The 23888-nt window shown below is 45.9% G+C and overlaps 1 protein-coding gene across 3 annotated transcripts in view; it reads right to left on the reverse strand.

The window, feature by feature from the left end:
* Positions 1-12674: 12674 nt before the first annotated feature.
* LOC146206617 (WD repeat-containing protein 91) overlaps positions 12675-23888 on the reverse strand; it is a 47324-nt gene continuing 36110 nt past the window's right edge. Inside the window, exons 16-18 of one of the 3 annotated variants that reach the window (XR_014704472.1) lie at positions 18646-18813; positions 15888-16183; positions 12675-15327 (exon numbers count right to left, since the gene is read on the reverse strand). Coding sequence is in view for 2 of the 3 variants with exons in the window: in XM_084591374.1 (XP_084447500.1) it covers positions 16028-16183; positions 18646-18813 (324 nt within the window). In the remaining variant the exon portion in view is untranslated. Of the gene's footprint in view, positions 15328-15371; positions 16184-18645; positions 18814-23888 lie in introns of those variants that run through there. The other 2 variants (XM_084591374.1, XM_084591375.1) reach the window with 2 other exon arrangements.

Here is a 23888-nt window from a genome sequence, read left to right on the forward strand (position 1 = left end):
CGTGAGAAGACAGCATTTGTTACCCCCGGTGGTCTTTACGAGTTTAAAGTACTGTCTTTTGGCCTGTTATCCCCGGCGACTTTTCAGCGGATGATGGACTCGGTCCTCACTGGCCTTAAATGGTAGATTTGCTTAGTTTACTTGGATGACGTCATTGTGTTCTCTGAAACGTTTGAACAGCACCTTGGATGTCTGAGAAGTGTGCTGGATGCTCTTTATTTGGCTAATTTGACACTAAAGCTGGAGAAATGTCTCTTCGGTTACACAAAGCTGAAGTTTCTTGGCCATGTGATTGATGCAGACGGCGTCAAGCCCGATCCCGATAAAATTGTCCCCATAGCGAAATTCCCTGTTCCCACGAACAAGAAAAGTGTAAAACGTTTCCTGTGTTTCTGCGCCTACTACCGCCGCTTCATACCTGACTTCACGATTTATGATCCGCTGACATGTCTGACACTTGACGAGTTTGTCTGGTCCTCCGAGCAACAAGAAGCTTTCGAGGAGTTGCGCAAACACCTCCTATACTTGCGCACTTCGACGGGACAACTGACACCGAGGTGCACACTGATGCCAATGGCGCTGGACTCGGTGCTGTACTCGTGCATCATCAGGCTGGCATCGAAAGAGTGATAGCGTACGCGAGCCACACTCTTTCTCGTACTGAGCGGAATTATTCCACATCGGAAAAAGAGTGTCTGGCCGTTGTGTGGGCCACTATGAAGTTCCGGCCCTACCTTTATGGTCGCCCTTTCAAGGTGATAACCGATCAGCATTCCCTGTGCTGGCTGGCGAGTCTTCGAGACCCATCTGGTCGTCTGGCCCAGTTGGAGCCTGCGGCTGCAGGAATTCGATTACACAATTGTCTATAAATCTGGGAGAAAACATGAAGACGCCGACACGTTGTCACGTGCCTCTATAGAGAAAGGTGATGACGAGATGGACGGTGAGACAAATGAAAGTCATTTCCTTGGTGTGGTCAGTGACACACAATTGATGACACGACATCAAGCAGACGACGAATTCCGACCCGTTATTGACCACCTGGAGGGTCGTACTGCTGACGTGCCCCGTCATCTTTCCAGATCTCTCTCTTCGTTTTATTTGCGCAACGGTGTTCTGTTCAAACGCAACTGAAGTACTGGAACTCAGCCCTATCTCCTCATTGTTACTTCAGATCTGCGTGACGACATCCTCTCGCTTGTCACGACGAACCAGCCGCCGGACATTTAGGTTTCGCCCGCACGCTTGCTCGAGTTCAAATCTACTACTAGCCAAAATTTGATTCCACTATTCACCAGTACGTTAGGAGCTGCCGCCAGTGCCAACGCCGTAAGGCACCACCGCTCAAGTCTGCAGGCTTGCTGCAGCCAATTACACCCCCCGCTGCTTTCTTCAACCAAGTCGGTATCGATCTTCTGGGCCCCTTCCCTAGGTCTGCAGCCGGTAACAATGGGGTGATAGTTGCGACCGACTATTTAACGAGGTATGCAGAAACGAAGGCGGTGGAACTGGGCACTTCTTCCGAGGTCGCCAATTTTTTCATGCATCAAATCGTCTTGAGGGTGCTCCATCGTGATTACTGACAGAGGCACAGCGTTTACGGCACAGCTTATTCGAGACATGTTCGAACTCAGCCAAGACGGCATATCACCCTCAAAGCAATGGGCTGACGAAAAGATTAAATAGGACCATCGCCGATATGATCTCGATGTATGTGGACGCACAACACAAGAACTGGGATGAGATCCTTCCTTATGCATACGATTATAACATCGCCATGCAAGAAACAACTCGGTTCACTCCGTTTCGTCTCATCTACGGAAGAGACGTCCAGACGATGTTGGACGCCATGATACCGTTCACTTCTGAAGACAAGCCGTTGGCGCTGGAAGCTGAGCTATTCTCTCAACGCGCTGAGGAAGCGCGCCAACTTGCACGCCTCAACATTCAACACCAGCAGTCTGTGGATGCGCGCCGGTGCAACCTTCGACACCGGCCCGTCAATTCAGCACCTGCGGAACAAGTTTGGGTTTGGACTGCAGTGAGACTCCCGGAACTGTCGGAAAAACTGATGTGCCGCTACTTCGGTCCCTACAGAATACTGCGCCGTGTAACGGACGTCACATATGAAGTGGTTCCCAACGGTATTAGCCAGCCTAACCGTCGCCAGCCTCGCTCCGATGTTGGCGAAGGAGATGATAAAGAGGTCGTGACAGCCACCGCTGAGAAGATAGACGATGTTCAGCGACATACTCTTCGATTTCCCTGGCTCGTTGTCCGCAGGGTGGTCGTCGCGCGGTGGGGGGAAAACCCTGCAGGCCTAGTTCACGATAGGGACACTGGCAAAAGAGATGGCCAGGCTCGCCACAGTGATAACAGAGGGGCCTTCGATCAATAGTACGCCAGATGTCTGATCTTCGCCGAGGCGGTCGTGTACTGGGCCGGCTGCATGCATGCCAGATGATCTTGAGATACAGGAGAAATTGGCGCCGGAGCTGGTGCAGTAGACAAAGGCGGCGTTGGAGCTTGTCGTACACGGACAAATGGCGCTCATGATGGGGCAGAAGGTCCCAAAACATCCGCGTATTTTGGAACTCTGCACTCTGCTGGGTAAGATTGTAGGTCATCACCCAGTGACTGAGGCCTGATGGCTAGACGTACCTCGTCGCGAACGATATCAGCAATAAAAGCACCCTGCGGTTGAGGCACAACGCAAAGCTTTTGTAGTTCGTCTCACATCACAGAGCGAATGAATTCGCGGAACGATTCACCGGTGACTCCATAAGCCGGAAGCGACTCAATAGGGGATGCAGAGAAATATGGTCTATTGTAAGCGTTAGCCCGCTGTTGAAGGACCTTCTCCATTGTCGATGCCTCTGACAAGAAATCGGTCACGGTAGCCGGAAGACTGCGCACAAGGCCAGCAAACAGCTGTTATTTTACGCCGCGCATTAAATGGCGCAGTTTCTTGTCCTCCGTCACGGCGGGATTGACACGGCGGAACAGTCGCGTCATATCTTCCACGTACATTATGACGGTTTCATTTGGCATCTGGAAACGAGACTGGATTGCCCGCTCAGCTCGTTCTCGGCGGTCTGGACTAATGTAGCCCTCGAGAATTCGACGGCGAAACTCGCACCAGGAAGACCAAATCGCTTCGCGGTTCTCGTACCATGTGCGAGCACCGTCTTCGAGGCTGAAGAAGACGTATCTAAGCTTCGCGGTGTCATCCCAGTGATAAAGAGCAGAGACTCGCTCGAACTGGGAGACCCAGTCTTCTACGTCTTCCTCCGGTTTACCGTAGAATGACTTCGGTACTCGCGGAGTGTGCAGGGTGTAGAGATGAGTACCTTGCGCAGGGTGTTGAGAGGCAAGCTGCAGCGGCCGGCTCGGGTTACACTTGCTGTTGGGCTAGTTGGTTCAAATCCATATTTGGGAACACAGCGCGGAACAGGACGCAACACAAGAGAACGAAGGTAGCGCTCCGTCCTGTCTACCTTCGTTCTCTTGTGTTGCGTCCTGTTCCGCGCTGTGCTCCCCAATTACGGCTCGGGTTGCTGCGACGCCCCCCCTTGCATGGCTGCTCGGAGGGCAGGCCCTGAAATTGACTCCAACGGTCCATGTTCGGGTGGCAGGTCGAGGTTGCTTCGGCTAACATGGTGGATCGGTGTCTCAAGAAGAGCAGAGATAGAGTCCCGGTCGAGAGGAGGAGTGCGGGACATAAAGTACTGAGCCGCTACCCAGCACCTACACCAAATATGTCACAAATATCTAAAATCGACACAACTCAGTTGACAGAGACAGTCTTGTGGTCAGCGCTCGTAGCTCCCAACTGCGCGAGCTCTTTCTTCTTTCTCTGCCAGCTGGTAAACTGATGGCAATATATCATCAGTCTCCGTAAAACGCTCCCACACAGTGCAATCATTTTCTAGATTATGCCCAATAATAGATTTATAATTCAAACCTTTATTGCAAATTGGGCTGCTCATAATTTATTGAAGAAAACATAGAACAACGGTCATAAGTTAGAAATGTGAGCATTACTGCGCGAGTTATTTCTTGTGCCAGAAAAATATTTGTAACCTTAAATAATTTGTTTAAATCGAGAAAAGCTTGTTCTTGATTTAAACAAATTTGGAGGTCAAATATGCATGACTGCTGCGACACCTGTGCGCCAAGGTGCGTGGCGTCATATTGACTGGTTAATATTTCCTGTACATATACATATATGGCGTAGTTATGGAAGGTTACAAATATTTTTCTGTGACAAGAAATAACTCGCGCAGTAATGCTCACATTTCTAACTAATGGCCGTTGTTCTTTTAGTTAGCTATATTTTCTTCAACAAATTATGAGCAGCCCAATTTGCCATAAAGGTTTGAATTATAAATCTGTTATTGGGCATAATCTAGAAAATGATTGCACTGTGTGGGAGCGTTTTACGAAGACTGATGATATAGGAGGCGATTCATTCAATCTTCCGCGGCTCTCCAAGGAGATCACCATGCCTGATAATTAACTCCTTACCAGGATATCGAGCTAACACGTTGTTTGACATACTAATCAATCTTCCCATAGCGGTGCCAAAATTGAACTAGCTACCACTGAATTTCTAGCAAGCACAGACAGCGCCGTCAGTGTGTTGTCATGAGTACTTGTATTTTAAATGTGGCTATATAAACACAAAATTCATTTATTGTGCTCCGAAATCCTAACCTGAAATTAACGGGTGTATATATATATATATAGTTTCATTTTTGTGACGTAATTAAGTACACCTGCTCTTACATTGTACTAAGTATTGCTCCTTCTGCCTGGCCCTACTAATTATTAAGTGCATGATTTAATTCTACAAAATGATCCGTGAATTTTCATGTTCTCAGCAAGTAAAAAAAAGAAAAAGGAAGAGCGTGTGCTTATGCTGGTAACTTTCAATCCAGCGCGTTATGCCGAAGTGCATGATTTAAAATTCACTCACCTAGGACCAAAGAGTCCACGTTTTTATTCGTAACAATTTTTATGCAGTCGCGTGAAAGTGTCCTATTGGAAGTGCGCGCACAGTTGTGCTCTTCTAGTTTATCGATGCGGTTGATTTTCAGGCGAACAACGCCGATGTATTTGACTGTGCTCGAAAGCGGCAGGTAAAACACTTTTTTTTAACTCGACAGTTCTCCAGAAAATCCAGCGTCGGCGTACGTGGAGTTGGCAGGTGACATGGCGAACCACTGATCGACTTGTCACCAGGTTGTGTGACGTCCCTAGACCAGCAGCTGCAGGCAACTCCTGCAGTGAGGTGGGAATGGAACTATCTGGGAGTCTTAGATTTCGTGTTCACGTTCGTACGGCGTGGGTAAAGCAGGGATTTATATCTATAACATCGGATGGGCTTTCGTATACAATGCGCTATCTTTTGATTGTATGCTATTGACTATGTGCGAGAAAACAGAGACAGAAATTAAAAGATTAGCGACTAAGCGAACAGCAAAGTGCGCGAACGATGATCCGTGAGGGGAGCCGCGGAGGGATTATGTACTCTCCAAGGCTGTAACTGCGGCTGTAGTGATGATCGTCTGGAGGTCTGAGTGCGTGTCTGCGCGTGGCGCGGTCTGAAAAGCTCGTGCACCTAAAATGACGATTGCGCTGAAGAATCTTAGAGAACACGGGAGAAACAAAGAAAAAAGAAAGAGAAAATCATTTTCTGAGGCGCGCACGTCAAGCTGTTCTCCAGGATTCCACCGCGCAAAGACCAGGGTCTTCCAAAAACTGCGTACCAGTTTGGCCACGCATGGTGGTCGAGGAAGACGTAGTCATCGTTTCGCACTTGCGGAGCGCTTGCAGTTTATGCGAACTAGAAAAGTGTGCGCGGTTTCAGAACACGCACCGCTATGTGTCTACGCTGAGAATAGATAAGGCCACTCCTCAGCGAACGCTCACCAATGCAAGCGCGCAGAGCCGTACGCGATGCCTTGTACCAGGCGAACAATTAGGGACACTATTTTTCAACTGATATATACATTCGGCCGCGTATTTCGCGCTGTCCCTCTAATTCTCGAGATTGGGTTCCACGCATGCGCGTGCGTGGGCTTGTGTGTGTGTGTGTGTGTGTGTGTGTGTGTGTGTGTGTGTGTGTGTGTGTGTGTGTGTGTGTGTGTGTGTGTGTGTGTGTGTGTGTGTGTGTGTGTGTGTGTGTGTGTGTGTGTGTGTGTGTGTGTGTGTGTGTGTGTGTGTGTGTGTGTGTGTGTGTGTGTGTGTGTGTGTGTGTGTGTGTCTGTGCGTGCGTGCGTGTGTGTGTGTGCGTGCGTGCGTGCGTGCGTGCGTGCGCGCGCGCGTGTGCGTATGTGGGTGACCCAGATAACTTGAGCCAAGGGTTAAAAGATGAAATATTTGAGGTAGGCCAGGGAAACCGGTTGCACACAGCTGTCAACAGTCTTGCGCACCGCGGACAATTGTAGCGAAAGTTACACTGCCCTAGGTTTTCAACGCCGGCGTGGCACCGTACGTGTGCCGTTGCCAAGTTGGAGGAGGAAAGAAGAAAAAGAAGAAGGAAAAAAAATAAGAAGAAGAAGACAGATAACTCGGTAGTTGATAGGGGCGAACGAAATACAAAGAGTTGTTGCTAGGACAGAAGTTTCGTTTGAACCTTGTGACGGCGGCACATTAAATCCTGGTGTCCGCAGAAAATTTCGCTGCAACACAGCTTTCGTTCTATCACTAGGTTCGAGCCATGCTTAAACCCTCACAATTTTTCGTTTCGGGGTTACTAAATTACGTTCAATTGTTCTAAATTACGAAATATTGACTTTAGACAATAAGTGTAGTTTGCAGTTGGCGAGCACCTTCAGAAACCTCCATTCCCTTATTTGCGATAAAGAAATCCTCACGTGTATCTTTTTTTTCCGAGCTTAAAAGAAAGCCCGCGAAATGCAAATAAAATCACGTGACTAGCGCATTCGCACTCGAATCTTTGACGAAGCAAACCTACACAGCACCATGGACAGAAACATTGGTAACGGATCCAAAACCCCTTCCAGCCAACACTGAAGGGCCAGGAAGAGATCACCGACAACGCCACATAATTGATACACATGACCAGCACATCAGTCTCTGCATTTATACCGACGCCGCCCTATATCATGACGATGCAACCGGCATCACGTTTGCAACCACCGCTTACTACCGGGAGGGTTCACAGCTGCACCACAGTGGTCGCAGGTACTGGTCCGCAACTGAACTCGAGTTAACGGCCATCGATGAGGCCCTTCAACACTGCACCAAAGGAACAGATCGTTTCATCCACATCTATGTGCACCGACAGTCAAGAGGCTATAAAAACCCTGCAAGTCCGTTCTTACAAGACCTCAGTACAACAACGCATCAAACAGCGCTGCCGCTACCTGCGAGAGACCTCACAAGTCTCGGTACGGGTTCACTGGACACCTGGACATCACGCACAAGAAACTGGGAACAGAATGGCCCACGAGGCCGCTGGCACGCAGCTAGAGGAAGACCGCCGACATAGTCTTGATGTGGGCCCGTCCAACTCGGACCACCCTTACTGTTCTCCCGTCTCCTTCATCATACTGGACTCTGTCATCACGCCGCTTAAACATGAACGGAGGGGTTTGTTGTGGGACCTTGTCCTCGATATTACTCCTCCGATCCCTTCCGGCCTCTCTCGTCCTGCCCAAGTTCTAACTCACAAGGCGCGAGCCGGTGCAGGCCATACACACCGGACATCCTGAGTCAATGGCGCCGAACCAAGATCAGCTGCCCCAACTGCCCTGCTGACTCCGTTGTCCTGCAGCGCTTGATCTGGACCTGTCCTGGCACGGCTGGCCTCCGCGCACGCTACACATCTGCTCACCACATTCAGAGTTACGAAGACTGGACAGCCCCCAATACCAACGCCAAGCGCAAGCTTAGTGCCCTGCTAGACTTCATGTCGGAGTCTGGCGCCCTCAACCTCACCTAACCCACCCCCTTCCCCTCTAGGCCTCAGGTAATCCTCATAAATAAAGGTTTTTGAATGAATGAATGAATGAATGAATGAATGAATGAATGAATGAATGAATGAGTCGACGGCCCCTTCGCAGCGGCAAGGTGACATGTTTTAACCCTTGCCTTAAGTTAACTGGGACACCCGGTCCCAGTTAATAAATGAATGCAGCCCAGAAACACTATTTTAATGAGGCAGTTCTCCATGCCCTTCACAATTTTTCCACTTCACTAAAAATTATCTGGAATAATTAAGTTGCTTGCTCATTGAACTTTATCGTCTTTCTGTGTAATCTGCGTTATGGTGAAGGTGATCCCGAAAAACGTCTGTGTGCTGCCAGATACAGCGCATCAGGAACACTACGCGTACAAAATTGATTCCGAATCATTCACTGCTGTATATATCTTTGTATATACATGTATATATCTTTCATCCTTTTTTGTAAATATATTTCTCCGTGAAGTAAAACTTGCTGCTGGGCTAGTTGGTTCATGATCGTACGGGGAAAAATAAGCGCAAAAAAAGACAAACACAAAAGAGGAGATAGGACAGCAATTACTTTTCCCCGTACGATATTTCTCCCTGTTACAATAATATGCCAGAATTTAAAAATCGTTTACATTTAAAAAAACCCCTTACCATTTATTTCCGATAAGGAAAGCCTCACGTCGTTATATATATATATATATATATATATATATATATATATATATATATGGTTGGTTTGGTTGGTTTGTGGGGTTTAACGTCCCAAAGCAACTTAGGCTATGAGAGACGCCGTAGTGGAGGGCTGCGGAAATTTCGACCACCTGGGGTTCTTTAACGTGCACTGACATCGCACAGCACACGGGCGCCTTGCTTTTCGCCTCCACCGAAAAGCGGCCGCCGAGGCCGGGATTCGATCCCGCGTCCTTGGGAACAGTAGTCGAGCGCCGTAACCACTGCGCCACCCCGTATATATATATATATATATATATATATATATATATATATATATATATATATATATATATAAGGGAAATGAGGGTGCTCGTTATAATACATGAAGGAAAGAAGCCAACAGTCGGCGAGGCCAAGGAAAGCGTTGGGGATGGTACTTTGTCTTTTTTTTTTTTTTAATGTTTACTTGGATAATCACAGAAATTAGTAATGTAATCTGTTAGGGGAAAGATAATTAAACACAAAGTAGAAGAAAAAACAATGTGCCGATGGTGGGAACCGAACCCACGACCTCTGAATATCGCGTCCGGTGCTCTTCCAACTGAGCTACATCGGCCGCTGTCCCGCCTGCTACTTGCTTGGGTATTTATGTTGTCTGTATACGAACCTTGAGAGTGTTATGTTGTCTGTATACGAACCTTGAGAGTGGCGCTGGTGAACACTCCCTTGGATTTAGCAGAAGGCACTATTGTATCATTTCTGTTACGTGTTACCGCCAACTACTGCACATTTGAAGCCAAGAGCCACTGGAGACAGCCCCTTCCCCCCCCCCCCCCCCCCCACAAGAAAAAAGAAAGAAAAAAAAAACATCTCTACACTACAAGAAATACCATTGAATAAGAGCGTATTGCATTACAAATCTTTGGGTATTCAAAAACATAAAGATGTACAATAAACAGGTGTCTTTTTCAGTCTCCATAACAATGCAGAGAGCAGCCATGAGTTTTTCAACAGAATATTGTTGCACAAGAATCTGTAGATTATTCGTTTTTCTGCCCTTAATCACACAGGTTCCTGTGGTCTAGTCCCCGTTAACAGTCACTGTGCGTATAATTAAGCAAATAACTTGCCTCAAGAGCTAATTGATAATAAGGAGCGATGTTTAAAATCCCTGTAATCCACATCTTTTAAACCTGCATGAGGACAATAGCTTTAACTAAAATGACTAGCCAGAAAATTCTTGACCAAGCATTTGCTTCTGCCAATACTTTAAGAGTGCTCCCCTCTGCGCCGAAGAATATTATGTCACATTATTCTCCCATCTTAATTTGTTATTATGTACCATTTAAGCAGTATTATTTATTTAATTTAACAATATTATCAGTCCTATGCAGGGCTAAGATAAGAGTGTGTGGCTTATATCAAAAGTACACTCACAGTAGTAAACTAAGACATTACACATCAATTACAGTCATAACCAAAGGAAAAAAAAAAGTGAACAGCATACCTACCATTGCGGATCCAGCAACTGAGACAACCGAGAGAATTACTCACGGCACTTAGCATATACAATATTATTGGTAAGTTTATTACAACCTCACTTCGGACACAGTGGCTAGCACACGTGGAAGACACATACAGAAGGTAGGTGGACAGTTCATCGTGCGATAGCCACTACATCTGACTCTAGCAACCAACAAGCCCAAATATGAGCCTTGGTAGTGCAGTCTCGCGCTCTTTCGATAAAAAAAGAATACTTCATGCAGTCTTTTGAAAATCCTTTTTTTGTTTTGTTCTTTTTCCATGTGCTTAGAATTTTCGTTCCGCATTATTCGGGATGTGGACTCTGCTATATATACCGTTTGATTTAAATCAAGACTAGGCCATTTATGATGGATTAAAAGGAGCTAAGCTTTTTTTTCCCCCTTAACTGTACATTTTTAAGGAGTCGGCGCAAACTGACTGCCGGGCCTAGGCTGGGCCGAGTCTTTGTAGCACGGGCCCGGGCTCGGCCCGGGCTTCCAGCTATGGGCCAGGGCTGGGCTCGGGCTTCAAACAGTCGGCTTGGGCCAGGCATAGGCCACAAAATCAGGCCTGTGCAGTGCTCTATGCACAGCAATGACTGCCTCATATATATGAGATTTATCTTCATTGCCAGGCAAGTAAAAAGTAAGTGCTGCTACAAGAAATATAGGTGAAATGTTTTCTGTTTGCAATCGACATCATGTCCCTTAAGCACTCCATATTCCGGGTCTTTATGTCATTGTTTGTCACGAGCACAACATCAAATTCAAGCCGGTGGAGCAAGACCAGAGCTCCTTCACTGAGAGCCACACTGTTTCAAAGTAAGATCAAAATATTTCATTCGCCCAATATTCTGAACACGTAAGAGCTTCCAGTGCCTTCTCAAGCTCAGCATCATTAGAAGCATTATGCAGCTAGCCGCGTGTTTCATTAAGGGTAAGTGCTTTACCAGGATGTTTTATGCCAGTTTATTTTCTGCAGAGCCACCTCAGCCGTGCTTGGGCTGTGTGAAAATTGTAGATACAGTGAAAGCTCGTTAATTCAAACCTTGATAATTCGGTTTTTCAGATAATTTGAAATACACTACTTGGTCCGTCCAAGCTCCATAAAGATCTGTGTATAAAAAAGCTCGTTAGTTCAAATGCGAGTCGGTTCCACTACGAATAATTCGAACTATGTGCCGCCGCGTCTGGGTGGCTTGGCGCACATCACGCGGCAAAAAAAAAGGAAAGAAACATCTCCTCGATCGGAAGGCATAATTAGAGGCTCTGCACGGCCAAAATGGGGACAGAACATGGAACCAGGTAAAACCATGGATGGGGGTAAAACTTAAATGGAGCCATGACCAGCGTAGCGGCCGGCGGCGTTCGAGAAAGGGGAAGGCGGCTGCGGCAAGGTCAGTGCATGGCCGCGGTGGCGGCTGCCTGCTCTTTCTTCTGCTCAACCTCCGTAGTTCGCAACTAAATACTCGTTAATTTCAGCCCTGTTAATTTGGAAATAGGGATAAGTACAGTCGGCGCGGTCCCAGCCAACGCCCGTGAAAGGCTATGATCTCGGACGAGCACTATGGGTTAAACTTTTTTTTTTCGATAGCCATCTATCTTTCCACCCATCAGTCGCCAACAGAAGCACGCGAGTCAGCCGCGATCATGATGCAGGTTTTTAGCACCGCTCGCTTCAAAAGCCGCTTGTCGTGCATTCCAATAATTGGAGTGGCAGTAGATGGCACCCGCCCCAGTCACTCATAGCATGATAAAAAGGAGGCTTGCACAACCGGACAAGCGCTGGCACTTTGCCACGTTTGCTCCTCCCCCTTCCCCCTGCTGGAGCTAAAGTCAAAAGATAAACACGCCCTTATTGCTGCGCAGCATCTTGGCACACTGCCAAGAAATGTGTTGAGGACTGTGAGGGCACGAAACAACAAAGGGATGCGCTGACGTCTTATGTTTTTTTTTGTTTTTTTTTTTTTTTCAGATTCGCAGGCACAAATCGGGGCTGGGTAGGTTCATTATGTGAGTGGGTTCGTTACGCGACTAAATACAGTATATTTACTGTAATATACAAATGGTTCTTGTCAGTTTTTTTGATGACATTCGATAATTCGAACATTAGATAATTCGAACTTTTTCCCCCGGTCCCGTGAAGTTCGAATTACCGAGCTTTTACTGTATATATTTCACTACATGGAAAAGCTTGATGAATGGCACCCATCTCTGTTTGGCTATAATCTATCAGCCACTACTGCAGAGCTACAGCTAGATTATCGCACAACTCTTTGAACATATTTAGAGCTTCAGAGGTACAGGAAATAGCCTTAAATTACCATTTCCTGTACAATGTACAGCGTTTGTAAAAAATATACGGCCCAAGGGGCTCCAGAAAACTCTCCTGGGATACCTAAGTGCATTAAAAGTGAGGACAAGGTTTTGTCATCACATACAAGATAGCAAAAGCTGGATGTGCACTACGAGCCCCATCACAGAACTTGTAAGCGAAACCCTTGGGCCGTATATTTTTGACAAAGGCTCTACATTACATTGATATGTTTCACAAAGAAAATTTTCCTCTATTCAAAATATTTTAGGAGTCACGTTTTGCAAAATGGGAATCTTTACGGATTTTCATAGCAGAAATAGGAACCAGCCTGTTTCTTGCATGTTATTGCAAAAAGGACTCAATATAGATTTTTTTTCCTCAAACAAGAGAACTCTACATTACTTGTGTGAGTATATAACAACATTAGGCAATTCTCGTGAACCTGTGCATTCGGCATACATTGAAACAATAAGAGGCACCAGAAATCAGACGCAAAAGCAGTCGACATCATGTGATCAAAAACAAAGTAAACTGAGTGAGTAGATTATAAATGTTGAGAAAGAATATAGGAACCAAAATAAAACTGAACACAACAATCAAGCAAAGTAACAGTTAAGGTCAACTACTGTTGCCTACACAGCTATATTAATTGTAGCAAGCACTGAAGACGACGAAGTCCAGAGGTGTGAAAAAGAGGAAAAAGCGCGCTAGCTCCAAGACTGAGCTCAAACCCTGTTACGGAACCTTGAGCCCTGCCTCGGATGCAACTGTGAGGGTCCTCGTTTACGTGACAATATAACATTATGTTCAGTGTTCCACGAGGTGATTACAGGACATTTTTAAAAAGACATAGATTATTAGCACTGTCTCAGTTATTGCATACCTCTAATTTTACTTGGTAGTTCTGCTTACTGGAAAATAGCACAGCTGCAATGTTGGCATATACAGTACAAACATTTAGAGAAGTCATTTAAGCATAAAGAACATGAAAAAGGCCTTATTAATAGACTGTTGTGGCAATCCATGTGAAGTGTTGAGAAATCGTAGGCACCATTTTAGTTCATTATGTGTGCTTTCATGGAGCACTCTGATAAAAAAAAAATTTGACGGTGCATCACAAAACTATCACGCCCAAACTGTTTCCTTTGCATGTAACAAAAATTACGGCACTTCAGTTCTCCTTAAGGGTAGATGTGATAGCATCTTTAGCACCTCCTTATCATTCAGTGTAACAAATTCTCACTTTAGTGAGTCATATGCACCGCAAAGCTTTCACTAGATGCCCTCATAACACGCTCGATACCAACCACCCTTTGTTACTTTGACTGGCTGCGACGGGTCTTTATTTGCTATCTACTAGTCGAAGATGAGAGTCTGGTATCGCATGTCACAAATACAGTTATGTGCCTCTACAGCCTGGGGAAGACAAGCAGGCAAGAAACTCATGTCGAGGAAAATGTTGAATATCATTGCCAGTGTGAGATATGAGCACGATGTTTGCAGAGCTCAGCCTGAGATTCCCAAATAGCAGAGCCTTGACTGCACTGAAAAAGCTCTAGAAGAAAGTGTCAACGCATGTTTGGCACGTCCTTTTCCTTGTACATTTGTGCTTTATTTATGTTAAAGCAGTGAAAATAAGAAATTACCCCTTGCGGTGTATGCGCTGTGTGCCTGCCTGGCATGCAGAAAACCAGAGTTCAACCCCAATGGTGGCAAATTCATTTGGACACCCTCATAGAAGAATCTCCTTGTCAATCTTGGCATCATTTGGACCCTTCCCCAAATTTTGCAATTTATTTGATTGTAGAGAGTTCGAAATTCCCCACAGAGGTGATGTGATTGTTGTTGACATTGGGATTTTTTTACGAGAATGTTGACATGCAAATGGTTTTGGATCGATGCCAAGCCAACAGCAACGGCGGTGGCTTTTTGGTGGAACAAGCTGTATACGCTATCGCACATCATTTTGACATCATGTGTGACAGCTAGACTTGATGATTTCCTCAACCTAAAGCCTTGTTGACATATTTTAATAAAGAAGCCAATAATGCACGAAAGAAATAACAGTGGCCACACAACCAGCGTTGCACTTGTGCCGGTAGTATCAAGCTGCTAGAGATCTCTTGTGCCCCGTCACGACTGCACAAAAAAAAAAAAAAAAAAAAAGAGAATAACAACAAATGAGCCTGGAAGTGTCATCATTTGGAGAGCCTGGCAGAAAAAGATTAGTTAATGTTACAGAAATGCTGAATTTGAATGCCACCTCACACTGCTTTACATAGCGCATTGTGAGTCACACTGATCGCACAGTCATCAGTGTGATTCGCATAGCTAGCAGCACAGCTCACTGATAGTTTTCATCAAAACCTAATATACTTCTAACAAGACAGCAACACTGATTGCGTTACCCATATTACAAGTAGCGTAAAATTGCTGGAGGTTTACGAAGTGGTACACAGCGTTGAATAAGAAAAATTCGCATCGGGAAATATATATATGAATTGAATTTAGTATGTCTTCCACAGACTTGGAACCCCACGACAACCGCTCTGGTCTAAAAGGCAATATCCAATCCAAGTATGTTATCGACAAGGGCAGCAGAGTACATGGGTCAGGGTTAGGGCTAGTGTGTAACTTGCATGAGATTCTAAAGTGCATAACAAAGAAGGATACAACAAGAGCGCTACATGGTTTTCAGTATAAAAGAAAAATGCAGAAAATTTCTCCAGTTGTATGATAGACACTTGCCGCAATAGCACAGGCAGATAAACACCCAGTGTGCCTCTCCACTTCTCGTGAAGGTCAATAGTGCCACAGGTTTAGGCAGAACTCTGCATGAGAAAGATTTTTCTTCAGAGCTTTAGGGCACTACACTGTAAACTGCAGTAAAGAGATTTAAGGTAGCAGAATATGCTCACTTGCTCAATTTTGACTCTGAGAAGCTTAGTAACAAATGAGAAGCTAAGTTTCTCATTTGTCAAAACAGAAATAAAAAATAACATGCATGAAACTTCTAGAAGTTTTGTACTGTGAAACTCCAAGCTTTGACTCGGGCACAATGAAGCACAGTTTTGACCAATTTAACCATTTCAGATAATCTGAAGCATAAACAAAAATTCATCAGATTGGCAGAACTGGTACAGCTGGAGCCACCTTTACATATGCAGTTCCTGTGATAGATAACACTGTAAAGCATTTTAGAATGGCATTGCCATGGAATAAGCAACAACACAGCATTTACCAAAGTAAGTTTATACACGTTAATTTGTACAGGTTTGCAGCACAATACTCATGCACACTTTGCAATAATGCCTACTAAATCACACAGCACTGTGTAAAATAGAGCCACACTTTGAAGAAGAGCTCACAGTAAGTAGCTGGCCATACATACAATGCTGAAGTTGGATGGTGGCAGCAGTGGTGGTGATACCAAAATGATATCATGCTATTTCCATAAAAGTTGTATGCTGGTTCACTTGCTGGCTGCCATCTGTGTTCAAAGCTAATACGCAGCAGTTGCAATGGCCAGTGTCAAACATGGCTGAACAGTGTAGCCACTGTGATGGATCCATCCTGTGAAGCAGTGGCACAAGTACTGCAGTCCACAGCCAATGACCAGTCTACGGTGACAACATGGCTCTTGTGGTTGCCAATAGACAGGACATTGGTGAAGCTGCCATTTTCTTCCTGCATTGAGGTGAAGATGTGAGTACATGTGAGAAAAAAATGTGGCATACGACCAGTAATGGCATCACCCCTCGCCACCCCAAAAATTTGCCAGAAAGCCAAAAAATGTGCCGTGCCTCAGTTGGACACTGACGAGGTTGGTGGTTCATGATTGTACAGCCTGATTGGTCCCATGACGGGTATGGGAATCTCTCACCACTGCCTTTTGTTCATTTACCCTTGCGAAGAGAAATGTACAAAGACAACATGACTGTCTAACATTTTGTGCCTTATTCCCTCCATCCAACCCCCCCTGCACCACCCCATCGAGAACATCTCTGGCACCGTCACTGTCTATGACAACTAAAAATATAATATTAAATATTAAACTTAATTGCATTTAAGTTAAGCTATATATATGGTACCACTGGAAAGCTATCACATGTATGCTATAGCAATTGCATGTTATGACTCATGAAAAATGGCCAATAACTGGCTTAACTGCTATAACTCTTTATAATTTTGAGACTAGAGACTGAATGATTAGGTAAATGATTTTACTATTTTCGTTAGGCAAAAAAAAATTAAGTCTGAACTGCGCTTCAGGCATCAAAAGCAGTCAGCTTCGGCAAATGAACAAGCAATTGCTGAAGAATGGGCATGCAACTAGAGAAAATTCCCATGCACACAGCACTGAATGATATGCAAGCTTTCCAAAATGCCTATAAATTTGCTGTTAGTCACTATAAGAGAAATCAAAGCATTTAATAAAGCGAAAAAATTTCTAGGATGAAATTAATTCATGTAAACATCTTGAAAACACGGTCTGCAGTAGGATAATGGATGCCACAGCAAGCCATGAACAAATCGTTACACATCTCTCAACATGTCAGTGCTTACAAAGCACCCTTTTGTGGTCCTTATGACTGCAGATTATGCTTTTGTGGAATGCACATAATGCCAAATCATAACGATATGCTTGTCTGCCAATACAGGCCTCTCCCATCGGAGAGGTGAGATATGAAAGTGGATAAGTGGGGATTATTCTATTTGGCGCATTTTACCAAAGGTCAAGTTACGCAGAATTAATTGGTTCTTAATCCCAAGAAAAGATGACTTTAGGAAAACAGCAAGCATCTGTTCTGTGAGGCTCCAGGTTGTTGGCGTTTTTAAAGGTATTAAATTTGCACTGATAATGCGGTTTAGCTCTGTTAGAGATCGATGCAGTGTGTTTCCATGCTTGATAGAGTAGTGAGACAAAATTTTATTATGTTACTGATGTTGGTCAAATAATGTGCAGAACAGGACTTCACTTCCCACAGTGAATATTAAATAATTATTTAGGTCATAATTTATTTACACTAGCTTTGGTTTTAACTGCAAAACGTGTCAACTATACTGTAACTGTCACAGTGTACTTGTGACGAGGCACCCTGCCAAACACAGCTGGTGATCATATAGACTAAAAAAATTTCTGACGTGACAGCTATGCACCACCCAAGATGAGTTAGTAGTTGTAGTTCTAATACTCAATGTCAGCATTTATCATAGCTTGTCCTGAAAGCTTGTGGATGCTGTGGTGCGTACCGATCGAGTAAACAAGTTTCATTACATTGACAACAGTGTCACAAGGTGCTGCTTTTTAAAGACGGCCACACACAATCTTTAAAGTGCGTGCTCTAAGCTATGTTCAATATTGATACTTTATGAAACAGATGTACGTATAAGTAGAAACAAAATGGACCACAGAGATATCTGAACTCTGAAATTTTATGTCAGGGCCCCTTTAATTGCACAGCCAATTAAATGAACAGCTTATGATTCCAGTCACGATTCACCTCAAATTCACTAGTTCTGATGAATGCAACCCTGACAAGTTCAGGATGTTTGGTTATCATGTCGACTACCTGTGAAACAAAAATGCAATATACACTGAACATTTCTTAGTGAAAGCAAATCTTCAAGAGTTACTCTTATGATGTGTTTGTAACTTGTCATTACCCTCGTGTAAAGTAGCATCTAGGCTGAGGTCATTATGCTCATAGCCAAACTTATCAAAAACTTTCTTTGAACCTAGTATTTGTAATTATGGATTTTTCTGTTGCTTTTCTGGCACTATTGCATGCATATCTCCACTGCACCCCCTTTACACAACAGCTTGCTGAGAACCTGCAGGGTAATGTAAATAAAATAAAGCTTAATTCTTGCTGAAGGCACCACAGAGTCACAGAAAGCTTTTTGCATGTCTGCAGAAGCAGCTAGGCAGGAAAGGGAAGAAGACACCTCTATCACTCTGCAGTGGCATGTGTAGTTCGGAGTAGGTGGGATGAAGTGGGGAGTTGAATGAAGTAGCCCATTCTCAATGGGACATGGACAAAAGCTTGCCACCTTTCCTCTCCTGCATGGCCTTCACTGTAGATCCCCAAAATATTGTCAGCACGTATAGTAAGTCATCAAAAAGAAAGGCACATATTGTTACAAACCTTGTAAACAATCCCAGAGTTGGGTGCACAGGTTAAAATGTGCTCACTGTCAGCACCCAGTGAAAAGAGTTTTCCAACTGGCCGGAATCCTGACGGTCCCATACAGCCAGCATGGAGAGGAAAATTGGCCACTTTTTGGCCTGTTTTGTACACATTCCACTGCCTTAGCTGCAAAGGGAGAAAGGAAAACAATATACTTGCAGTAACTCTTCAGATATTATTCACAGTTCACCAAGTAAGAGCCCAGCAGTGATGCCCAGAAGAATGTTGATGCAAAAAGCTGTATATGTCAGCACCAACCATTCATGAAGGAATGTAGTTTTATTTTGGACAACTGAGTGTACTCTATAGCCTTGCTGAACTTTCAAGCAGCTGCCCTCTGCCAAATGAAAAGATGACTTTAAAAACAAAATGCCTTCAGTTGTATATAAGAGGTAGATAGCTGCAAGAATTTTGGGAGGAGATCAAGAAAAATTCCTGTATGGAGCATGGGGAGGGAGGGTGCTGCTGGCACTGGAGATACATTACTAACAAAAGCACAAGAAAATTAGTGGGGAGGAGGTGAACTGAATTTCAAAGGAGGGGAAGGGTTCATTTAGGCCTCCTTGGACACATGCCTGGTATATAACCAAGGACTACCACCCAAAGTATGACTTGTAATGCATGAAAACTGGCCGGAGCTCATTGTAAGAGAGGCTCACAGCACTGACCCATGGTATGTCTGAGAATCAGAAAAATAAATGAAGCCCTAAGTGACACGCAGGATATGCTCTTCACTGAAAGTATTTGCGGGAACCCTTTTGAGCTTTCTCCAGCAACTGCTGTTGAACCTCACTCAAGAGAGGGTGAAAGGCATAGTAACTGCCGTGCAAAGTGAAGCTTCCCAACCTCTTCTCCTTTGGCAGCCCATCCTCTTCACTCCATGGTCTGGTGGCACTGTGAGCCACATATAGTAACTCCCCTGTCCTACAGTCACTGGATATTTCTTTTTCAGAGCACTTTGTGCCCCACCAGCTAGCACACCATTGCAACAAGCATGTTCCTAGTAGTCTTCCTCCCTGCATTCACAGTGCCGTAACTGTAGTGGTAAACTTATGGAACTACTATAACCAGTTGGTAAAATAAAAATAAACCATTCTTTACTTTTTTGCAATTAACATTCAGATGAAAGTGGGAAGAGCAACTGGCACCCCTGTGCATGTTTGACATGAAAGCACAGATGCATTGAAAAATGTTTGCTAGTGGGGAAGGAAATGAAGTACAGTGGCTAGCAAGCAGCCATCATTGTCACTTCAGTGAATGCAACGACCAGTGATGTGTGTCCTATCTCTTCTTCTTTCACTTGTCTTTCTCTTTGCTCACCCTTTCCTATATGCACATGGCAGTAATAATGGTAGAGATCGTGCCAGCTGACAGGCGCCTGCCTACATTCCTCTTCATTTCATATTAACCACCTATTCTGCTACTTGTAAGGGGGGGTAGGGGGTTCAGGTGTGATGTAATTCATGATATTGATACGTAGCAAGAAGGTTAGCTCGAGAATGCAACGGCTGATAACTTAAGTGAATGTTCGGGTAGGCGCCAACCTTCTCGTAGCACCAGCTACCGTTGATACAGATTCGTATTCCTTCCGCGTCACTACTGTTGATCGTCGTCTTCTTCAACATCCAGCGATGCAGGGCATATATGTAACATTACCCCCCCACGAAAAGCACAGTCCTGGTGTGCATTATGTCGAACTACTGCAGGTGTAGTACGGCTTCATTCGGGCGACATGAACGATCTCGGTACATGGCATAGCAGACTGCTACGGCGGATGCACAGGGGTGACCTCGTATGTCACGGAAGTGACTGGCCGTAAAACACGGTAAGGACCTGCGTAGCGTGGCAAGAGCTTCTCACACAGCCCAACTCTACGAGCGGGAGTCCAGAGCAAGACGAGAGAGCCCGGAGAGTAGTGGACATCCCGATGACGAGGATCATGGCGGTGTTTCTGGGAATTTAGGAAGGAAGCTAGTCGGCGGCGAGCAATAATACGAGCGGCGTCAGCTCGAGATATGGCGTCACGAACATAGGAGCTGGCATTAACGGTGGGAGGCAGTACGCTGTCAAACGGAAGGGGAGGGTCACGGCCGTATAGAAGATAGAAGGGTGAGTAGCCCATTGTGTCGTGATGGGAGGAATTATATGCGAACGTTACAAACGGCAAAGTAACATCCCAGCCACGGTGATCATCCGATACACACATTGACAACATGTCCCTGAGCGTGCGGTTGAGGCGTTCGGTGAGGCCGTTCGTTTGTGGATGGTAAGCGGTGGTGAAATAGTGCTTAATGGAGCAGTACCGGAGAATTTCGTCGACTACTCGAGCAAGAAAGCAATGGCCACGGTCAATGAGCAGCTGGCGTGGAGCACCATGGAGCAGGATGACGTCGTGGAGAAGAAACGCAGCCACGTCAGTTGCACAGTTGGTGGGTATCGCTCGGGTGACAGCGTAGCACGTAGTATAATCCGTGGCCACCGCAATCCATTTATTCCCCGACGAAGAGAGTCGGAAAGGACCGAGGAGGTCAAGGCTAACTCGGGAAAACGGGTCTACTCGAATGTCGATCGGCTGCAGGTATCCAGCAGGCACCCCCGAGGGCTTCTTCCATCGCTGACACCGGTCACAAGAAGCCACCTAACGACGAACAAAGCGGTAGAGGCCTGGCCAAAAGAAACTGCGGCGGACGCTGTCCTGCAGGTATCCAGCAGGCACCCCCGAGGGCTTCTTCCATCGCTGACACCGGTCACAAGAAGCCACCTAACGACGAACAAAGCGGTAGAGGCCTGGCCAAAAGAAACTGCGGCGGACGCTGTCGTACGTGCGAGATAGACCAAGATGACCCGCAGTGGACGCGTCGTGCAGTTGCTGTAGAACGGTGGCACACAGGTGTTCGGGGACTATGAGCAGAAGCTCGGCGCCATCTGGTTTCATATTCCGCCGGTATAAGGTGCCGTTGTGGAGCACAAACAAAGCAAGGGTAGCATCAAGGTGATTAGCGCTGAGGCGATTGATAATGCTGCAAAGCTTGGGATCTAAGCGCTGTTGATGGCGAATGTTTAAAAGGTCAGAAATGGCCAACACACATGTGTCATCGTCACACTCGCTTGTAGGTGATGGATCTACCGTGTTGCGGGAGAGGCAGTCGGCATCACCGTGCTGCCGGCCGAACTTGTGGATGACAGAAAAAGTGTATTCCTGAAGGCGGAGGGCGCAACGCCCCAGGCGACCAGTAGGGTCCTTTAGCATAGAAAGCCAACATAAGGCGTGGTGGTCGGCGATGATGGAGAACGGGCGGCCAAACAAGCAAGGGCGAAACTTTGTAATGGCCCACACGAGGGCTAAGCACTCACGTTCTGTGATCGAGTAATTCCGCTCAGCCGCGGAAAAGAGGCGACTGGCATAAGCAATGACGCGAGTGTGACCCATCTGCTGTTGGGCGAGAATGGCACCAATACCGCGACCATTGGCGTCGGTGCGTACCTCCGTTGGTGCCGAGGGATTTAAGTGTGCCAGGATGGGTGGGTTGGTGAGGGCCACAATGAGCGCAGAAATTGCTTGAGATTGTTCTTGGTCCCAGCAAAATGGAGCATCGTTCTTGAGAAGATTTGTGAGTGGACGAGCCATCTCCGCAAAGTTGGGACGAACTGCCGAAAATAGGAGCAAAGGCCTAGAAAACTATGCATGTCACTGATACAGCGGGGTGTAGGAAATGCACTTACAGCACATATTTTATCTAGGTCGGGTTGAATGCCCCGTGCGTCGACCACGTGACCGAGCACCTTGAGTTCACATCGGCCGAAGCTACACTTCTTCGAGTTAAGCTGAAGGCCAGCTCTTCGGAAGACTCCAAGAATGGCATCAAGGTGATGGAGATGGCTCTCGAAGGTCGAGGAAAAGACAATAACGTCATTGAGATAACATAAGCACGTCGTCCATTTGAAACCATGCAAAAGAGAGTCCATCATGCGCTTGAATGTTGCGGGCGCATTACACAGACCAAAAGGCATCACCTTGTATTGGTACAGGCCATCGGGTGTGATGAAGGCGGTCTTCTCTCAGTCCCGTTCGTCAACAGCGATCTGCCAATAACCGGAACGAAGATCAATCAAAGAAAAATAGCTGACACCGTGCAAGCAGTCAAGGGCATCATCTATCCTGGGGAGCGAGTAAACGTCCTTCTTTGTAATTTTGTTGAGGTGTCAGTAGTCAACGCAGAACCTCCAGGTATTGTCCTTCTTTTTAACAAGCATGACAGGTGATGCTCAGGGACTGCTGGAAGGCTCTATAATGTTCCTTGCCAACATCTTGTGGACTTCATCTTGTATGAGGCGACGTTCAGAAATGGCACTTGGTAAGGTCGTCTGTGAATTGGGCAGGCATCTCCGGTATCGATGCGATGTGTAACAAGGGACGTTTGACCCAAGGGTCGGTCACCAAAATCAAAAATATCACTGTACGATGTCAGAAGGGTCGTAAGTGCTTTAGCACGATCAGGGCGCCAGTCAGGAGCAACCATGCCGGATATACGGACCTCCTGAGGTGGGAACGGTGCAGGTCATGTCAGCACTCCAGCAATAGGGTCACGTAAAAAAGCAGCCACATTAAACTTCTGAGAAATGCCCTCAGGAAGAACTTGCACAAAAAAGCTGAAGTTCAGGACTGGAATATAAGTGCTGTTATTCGCTACATGCACTATATTGTGAGGTAGAGCGATGCTACGCTGAAGTGTCACGTCGGTTATGGGGCAAACAACGCAGTCGCCATCCGGAACGGAAGGAAAAGGCGACATGAGCACATACACTGCGGCTTCTGGTGGTAGACGACTAAATGTAGCGGAGCGGAGAAGGAGCGTTGAAGTTTCAGGAGCTTTGTTGTCAGGGCAGAGGGGCAGGTCTAGATGAATCAGTCCAGAAGAACAGTCAATGAGAGCGGAGTGCTCTGTTAAAAAGTCGAATCCTAATATAATTTATTGAGGGCAACTGGTGAGGACTGTAAATAGCACAGGGATGTGGCGGTCAGAAATGGTAACTCTCGCAGTACACATAACAATGACAGTAGCTGTGTTGCCATCAGCAACACAAACGGTAGACGAGGAAGCAGGTGTGAGGACTTTGTTGAGGCGTCGACGGAGCAAGGAACTGAGAACAGAAATGTGGGTGCCAGTGTCAATAAGGGCAGAAACTGAGACTCCGTCCAC

The sequence above is a fragment of the Amblyomma maculatum genome, chromosome 1, assembly GCF_055883805.1.
Source record: "Amblyomma maculatum isolate TAMU_Amacu chromosome 1, ASM5588380v1, whole genome shotgun sequence".
Lineage (NCBI taxonomy): Eukaryota > Metazoa > Arthropoda > Arachnida > Ixodida > Ixodidae > Amblyomma > Amblyomma maculatum.